Below are 7,387 nucleotides of genomic sequence, written 5' to 3' on the forward strand. Positions count from 1 at the left end.
CCCAGGAAACCACAGCCCCCCCTGCTGGAATTGCCTTCAGTGTTGGGGACACATCTGCTTTCATGACTTTCTCCCACGCGGGCGAGGCTCCAGACCTTCTGTTCTTTTGCTTGTTGTGTTTGGGGCTCCTACCCGACTGTGCTCAGGGCTTACTCCTGGCTCTGTGTTCCTGAATCATCCTGGGTCGGGCTCGGAAGACCCTATGTGGTACGAACCAGGCTCTGCAGCCCCTTAATCTGCCCTAGCGCCCCTCCACATTTTTTTGACTTTTTGGGTCACTCCTGTTGATGCTCAGGGGTTACTCCTGGTTCTGCACTCAGAAATTACTCTTAAGTGCTTGGGGGAGCATATGGGATATCGGGAATCGAACCCGTGTCGGCCACGTGCAAGGCTAATGCCCTCTGCTCAATTGCTCCTCTGGCCCCTCCCATACCTTCTTGCAGGCCAGTAACAAAGAGCCCCCAGCAGCGCCCGCCCCCACCCTGCTCGGCCATCTCTGGCTCTTCAGGGAACAGCATCTTGCTTTCCAAGAACCCACAGTGCTCACAGTTGTTTTATTTGGGGGCCACACCCAGCAGTGCTCAGGGGTTCCTCCTGGCTCTGCACTCAGGAAATCACTCCTGGCGATGCTCAAAGGGACCACAGAGGATGTTGGGGACCAAACCTGGGTTGGCCACAGACAAGGTAAACGGCCCAGACCATTGGGCTATTTCTCTGCTCCATCCCCCACAGTGCTCATATTCTTTTTTTTTAAAAATTTTTTTCTTTTTTTTCTTTTTTTATTAGTGATCATATTCTTAAGGAGGGCTCAGCCGCCACCAGGGATCCTAGTCTGGGGTGGGAACTGCAGGGGACCTCACCTGGATCCTCAGGGGCGGTGTGTGTGTGTGTGTGTGTGTGTGTGTGTGTGTGTGTGTGTGTGTGTGTCTGGGGGGGAGAGGGGCGCAGGAGGCAGCTGAAGGGGAGACTGAGCCTGCGGTTTCCTTTTGTTTATTTAAAAGCAAAGAGATGTAAAGCGAGAGCGACCTGGGGTGAACAATTGTCAACGCCAGATGCTGGGTACCGGGGCGGTTGACGGGGGAGATTCTGCATTTCAAAAGCCATCGCGAGCAAGCAGGGCTTGGGGTAGGGGTGGGCGGGGCACAGCCGGCACTACTTTCTGGGAACCCGAACGGAGGACCTGGGCTGGCTGGGCTCTGGGTCCCGCCCCGGTGCCCCGCGGGAGTCCCCTCTTCCTTGGCGTCTCCGTTTCCTGCGGGCCGCAGCGGCGGCGTGGGGAAAGGCTTTGCGGGCCCCGTGCTGAGGTGCAGCTAATTCATTAGCGCAGCCTCTTCGACAAGGCCCGGGCGCCTGCCGTGTCAGTGTGATTCATCAAACACGATTGCCCCGCTGCCAGCCTGCGTGGGCCGGAACGCCAGCACATTTTACCTTTCCCCACTGCGAAGGGCTTGGTGGGAGGCAGAGGTACAGGATCTACCCAGAGCAAGAGAAAAAGACTCCGAGGGGGAAGCGGGCTTGCTCGGGAGGGCGCACCCTGGCCCCCTTGACACCCCTGGGAGGGACGCTCCCCCAGCCTGGCCGCCGGGGTCGCAGGGGGGATGAGGTGGGGGGTTGGGGGTGGGGCCGTGAAGCGTCTCCACTCCACCCCGGCCCAGCCCCTGCCAGCCCGGGAGGGCTGCGTGGAGTTGGAGTACAGCTCAGAGCAGGTGGTGCGGGGGGCCGGGGTGGGGTGGGGTGGGGTGGGGGGGGACTGGGCTTCCTCCTCCACAGCGAATGTTCCCCTGGGGAAACTGCTGGGGTGGGGGTGGGGGGCACGGCAGGAGGGCGGGTTTGCGGGGAGGCTCACCCTGTTCTCCACAGTCCCGCTGACTTTGTGGTCTCAGGACACACCTCTTCCAAGAAGTCCTCCCACGTGAGTGGGAGGGACAAAGTCGGGCTGGATGTGTGTGTGTGTGTGTGTGTGTGTGTGTGTGTGTGTGTGTGTGTGTGTGGTGAGGGCAGAAAGTGACCCTTGCCCGCTACAAGCTCTTTTCCCATAACGCACACACACACAGATATTGCAAAGGACGCCAGGAGTGGGAAAGAAAAAAAAAAACACCTCCGAAGTACACGGAAGCAATTTTGTTTCTCTGAAAAGTAATAACAGGCACAACGGAGCTATCGGTAGAGGTCAGGGCCACGGTGGCCTCCGGGAGCCCGGGATTGGCTGTGGGAGGCGCCCGGGGACTCTTGCCAGCAGAGAAACTCTACGGGGAAGTTTACAGTTGTCAGAACCCATCGGAAGGAGCCTTTGTCGCTGGAGGCAAAGTTTGCCTCCGTGTTCAAAAGCGTTAACAAGGTTAACCTGTGCCAGACCCGGTGGGAAGGAGATCAAGTTATAGGGCTGAGGGGAGGGAGGGGGGCGGAGCGGGGGAGGGTCACAGGGCGCCCAGGTTGAGCTGTCCGTCGTCCTGCCTTTGTGCTGACCTCCCTCCCTGCCGGCAGAGGGGCCAGGGAACCGGCCCTTAGTCCAACCACCGAGACAGGCTGGAGGAGGCGCTTCACCCCACGTGACCTGATATGATGGCTCATCCCTCTGGGGGTCATGCCCCCTCCCTTCCCAATCCCCCGCTTTGGGATTAAGGATGTGTCCCTAGGAGAGTTCCAGGCAGCGCAGGGAAAAAGGTCACGGCCAGAGATTGCGCCCAGGGTCTTTTCTGTGTCCCGGAGTGGAACCGGGCGGGGAGCACTGACTCGAGAGTCAGACCCACCGGTTGCAAATCTCAGCGGCTCCTCAGCGCCGTCGCCCAGCTCAAGGCTGGAGGGGGTGGGGGGGGCTCTGGAGCCGTCCCTAGCTCGTAGGCGCGTGGCAAGGATTCAACGCAATGCTCTTTGCATGGTGCCGGGCACATGGCAATCTAGCAAAGCGAGCGCTTCTGCCAGGAGGGCTCGGAACGGGAAGCGGGGAGGCGGGGGGCCCCCCGGCGAGAGGAAGCGTTCCGGAACCGGTGGGCACCCCGGGGCGCGCAGAGGCGCGCGCGTGTCCTCCTCCCCGGTCCCCCGCAGCCCCGCACGGACTCGGAGCCTCGGCGGAGGGGCTGGGGTGGGGTGGGAGATGGGGCGTGGGGCGCAGGAAGGCGCCGGGCAACGCGGCTGCCGGGGGAGGGGAGAGAGGAGGAGCCCGGCTCCGCGCGAGCCCCGGCGAGGGGCCCGCAAGCAACAGTGCTCCGAGTTCCTCTCCTGAAGGGGCCCCCGGTGCAGGACCGCTGGACGCGAAGGACCGCCAGCGACGGCCGCGCCTCTCCTCCACAGTCTCCGCGTGAGTCCCCGGCCCGGCGCCCGCCAGCCTTCGGCCCCCCGGGTCCCCTCGGGGACCCGCCGGCCCCGAGCGCCCCGGAGCGCAGCCGCAGGAGGGGTGGTCGCGAGCGCCGGCCGGACATCGGGGCCGCGTGGGCCCCGGCGGGCAGCCGACCTCGGGTGCCCCCGGCCGATGCGCGGGCGCGGGGGGCGCGCCGGGGCGCAGGGACCCCGCGAGGGTGGCCCCGCGGCCCCGCCCCGCCCCGCCCTCCCTCCGCCTCATTGGCAGCCGCACGCGCGTCGGGGGTTGCCAGGGCGACGGGTCGCTAAGCGGCGAGTCCGCGCCCGGCGGAGCCAGTCGGCCTCCGGCGGAGGGAGCGGGGGAGGCCGCGGGGCGGGCGGCCGGGCGCGGCGCACCGCGGCGGCGGCGGCGGCGGCGGGCCCCCGAGCGGGCGCCTCCTCCCGGTGCAGCGCGGCCCCCCTCCCGGCGCCGGGACCGGCCGGGGCGGGGGGCCCCGTCGGGGAGCCCCGGGGCCGGCCGGGGCAGGGCGATGCCGGGCGCCGGCGGCCCCGGCCGGGGCCCGTGACCATGGGCATCGCCGAGTCCACGCCGGACGAGCTGCCGTCGGAGGCCGAGGAGCAGCTGCGCAGCGGCGAGCAGCAGCTGGAGCTGAGCGGGCGGCGGCTGCGGCGGCTGCCCGGCGCCGTGTGCGCGCTGAGCCGCCTGCAGAAGCTCTACGTGAGCGGCACGGGGCTGCGCGAGCTGCCGGAGGAGATCGAGGAGCTGCGCGAGCTGCGCATCCTGGCGCTCGACTTCAACAAGCTCGAGCGCCTGCCCGACGGCCTGTGCCGCCTGCCGCGGCTCACGCGCCTCTACCTGGGCGGCAACCGCCTGCTGGCGCTGCCCGCCGACTTCGCGCAGCTGCAGAGCCTGCGCTGCCTCTGGATCGAGGGCAACCTGCTGCGGCGCTTCCCGCGGCCGCTGCTGCGCCTGGTGGCGCTGCAGTCGCTGCAGATGGGCGACAACCGGCTGCGCGCGCTGCCCGCCGAGCTGCCGCGCATGACGGGCCTGCGCGGCCTCTGGCTCTACGGCAACCGCTTCGAGGAGTTCCCGCCCGCGCTGCTGCGCATGGGCCGCCTGCACATCCTCGACCTGGACCGCAACCGCCTGGGCGGCTTCCCCGACCTGCACCCGCTGCGCGCCCTGCGCGTCTTCTCCTACGACCACAACCCCGTCACCGGGCCCCCGCGCGTCGCCGACACCGTCTTCCTCGTGGGCGAGGGCGCCGTCGAGCGCATGGCCGAGCGCGACGAGCCCACGGCGCGCCCGCCGCCCCGCCGCCCGGCCCGGCCCTTCGACGACGACGACGACGAGGACCTGCTCCTGGGCGGCGGCGGCGGCGGCGGTGGCCCCCGGGCCCTGGGGGGCCCCGGTGGAGGTGGCGGCGGCAGCCTGCGCGCCCTGGAAGCCGCCCCGGGACTGGGCACCTGAGCCCCGCGGCGGACGCGCGCTGACTTTGGCTGCTCTTGGGTGGGGGCTCCGGGAAGGTAGCCCGGGAGTGGCGGGGCGCGGGGGGACGGGCTGGGGGACCCCCACGTCCACCGCAGGGCGAACTAGATTGGGGGGCAGCCTGCACGGCACGGAGCCCCCTCCCCACCAGCTCTGCAGAATGTCAGAGTATACCCCAGGGAGTCTGGATGCTCAGGGACCCCCATCGCCGCTCTCCCCCCCCAGTGGGAAACTGGGTCCCCTACGCCTGCCTTGGCTGGTGCAGGCGCCCGCCCCCGGTCTCCCGCGGGGGTGACCCGCGTCCCTCCGTGGGGCGGGGGTGGGGAGCCCGAGGGGTTCTGAGAGGTGGGGCTTGAGAAGGGGTCAAGGGCTGAAGAGGAAGAGCCCGTGGGGGTCTGGGGTCGGGCGGCCCTAACACTGCAGCTGCCCTTGGCCCTCCGGGGCCCTTTGCACATACCTCCCTCCCCAGGTCCCCCCCTAAGATCTGAAGCTGGTGAGGGGTCCCCGATGGCAGAGGGGTCTCTGCCCTGCCGGCTTTTCGCTTCCCTTCTCCCAGCCGGCGCCTGGAGTCTTGCCCGGAGCACTCCCTGCCCACGGCCAGCCTGAGCCTTCCAGCTGTCAAGTTTGAAAAGAAGCCATAGTGCCTCCTGGGTCTTCTGCTCCTGGCTGGGCCTGGCCGTCCCAGCGGCCTCCCACCTCCTGCACTCTCCTTTTCCTTAAATGGGCACCGTCGGGGCGGCTGGCACCGAGAGGCACGCGGTGCCTCCACCACTCCCTTGCCAGGGGCAGCGTCACGGGCCCGAGTGCTGGGGGGCCCCTCCGGCTCTGCAAGTCCCAGGGCCAAAGAGTTCCCGTCTGAGCAATAACCGGAAGAGGGGGTCAGGCCGGGGCCACTCAGGGACACGGCCGGGGGCAGGGGCCCTGCACTGTCGTGTGTTTTCTTTAGGAAGAAGAAAAGCAAAAAAAAAAAAGCAACTCAACTGGCTGTAAACATAAATTATATTTCGTGGAGAAAGAATGTGTTTCCCACATGCCTGTTTATTTATAAGCCCTGGGAGAGCACCCAGGCCCCAGACTTCAAGGTCCTGTAGTCCTGCCCCTCTGCTGCTGGGCGATCTGACATTGGCATAAGCCCCTGCTGGGAGCAAGCACCGCTTGTAGGCTCCAGGCAACCTTCTCCACCATCCCCCATCCCCTCCCGTTTTTTTTTTTTCCTAACATAATCCTCAGGTGTCCTGCCGAGCTGTTCTCGAATCTCCCTCCAGCTGCGCTGACCTTCGCCTCTGCTTCCACGGGGACTAATTCCCACCCCCTCCCCCTGGGAGCACAATTTCCTCCTCGAGCTACCTCCCCGCCCTCTCCTCTCTCCTCCTCCTCCTCCTCCTCCTCCTCCCCCCTCAGAATCCTTATTATTCATTTCGTGGTACTTTCTCCCCTCATGGCTCAGGGGGAAAAAAAAGAAGATTTGAAAAGAAAATTGTCAAACTTGTCGTCTCAAGACACATCTCCCTGGGGAAGATCCTGCTAGGTCTCCGTCACCCTGGCAACAGGACTGATGTCATGCAGGGCCACAAGGTCAGGCCCTGCCCAGCTGGTTCCGCTGCCTGCTGGCCAAGGCCTGGGTTAGGAGGCCAGAGGCTGGGGCTTGGCCTTGAATAGACTGCTTTTAAAAACAAATTGGGGGGAGGGGCACACTCAACAGTGCTCAAGGCTTACTCCTGCCTCTGTGCTCGGGAGTCACTTCCTAATGTGCTTTTTTTTTCCCCTGCCCTGGGGCCACATCTGGTGATGCTCAGGGGTTACTCCTGGCTCTGCACTCAGGAATTACCCCTGGCAGTGCTCGGGGGACCATATGGGATGCCGGGGATCAAACTTGGGTCGGCTGCATACAAGGCAAGCGCCCTATGCACTGTACTATCCATTCAGCCCCAACCCCACCCCAAATAAATTTTTTAAAAATTCAATGGGTGGAGAAGATTAGATTTTGGGCCTTAGGGGGACCCAGAGGGGTCCGGATTGGTTTTAGACTTTGTTCTCAGGCTCCTTCAGGCCCATTATTCCCTGTTGGGTTCTGGAACTGTGGAGGAAGAAATTGAGCTCTCAGAGTTTCCAGAGGGCATAACTCAGAATAGTTCTTTTCCTTTTTTTATTTTTTATTTTGAGGGGGGCACACCTGGCTGTGCTTAAGGTTCACCCTTGGCTATGCACTCAGGAATCACTCCTGGGGAAGCTCATGGAATGATTCACAAATCCAGGGGAACCATAGCACTGTAGCACTGTCCTCCCGTTGTTCATCGATTTTCTTGAGCGGGTACCAGTAACATCTCACAACAAATTGTGAGACTTGTTGTTACTGTTTTTGGCATATCAAATCCGTCACGGGTAGCTTGCCAGGCTTTGCCATGTGCGGGCGAGATACTCTCGGTAGCTTGCCAGGCTCTCCAGGAGGGGTGGAGGAATCGAACCCAAGTCGTCCACGTGCAAGGCAAACGCCCTACCCACTGTGCTATTGCTCCAGACCAGGGGAATTATATGGGGGCATAAAAACCCAGGTCAGTTGCAGGCAGGGCAAGTGCTCTACCCGCCATACTATCTCTCAAG

At 64.3% G+C, this 7,387-nt stretch overlaps 1 protein-coding gene across 1 annotated transcript; it reads left to right on the forward strand.

The window, feature by feature from the left end:
• Positions 1 to 3,793: 3,793 nt before the first annotated feature.
• On the forward strand, positions 3,794 to 4,768 carry LRRC10B (leucine rich repeat containing 10B). Its single transcript, XM_056132068.1, has one exon. It carries the CDS (start codon positions 3,866 to 3,868, stop codon positions 4,766 to 4,768), a length of 903 nt encoding a protein of 300 aa, XP_055988043.1. The 5' UTR covers positions 3,794 to 3,865.
• Positions 4,769 to 7,387: the final 2,619 nt, after the last annotated feature.

Source organism: Sorex fumeus, unplaced genomic scaffold, assembly GCF_029834395.1.
Source record: "Sorex fumeus unplaced genomic scaffold, SorFum_2.1 ptg000093l, whole genome shotgun sequence".
Taxonomy (NCBI): Eukaryota; Metazoa; Chordata; class Mammalia; order Eulipotyphla; family Soricidae; genus Sorex; species Sorex fumeus.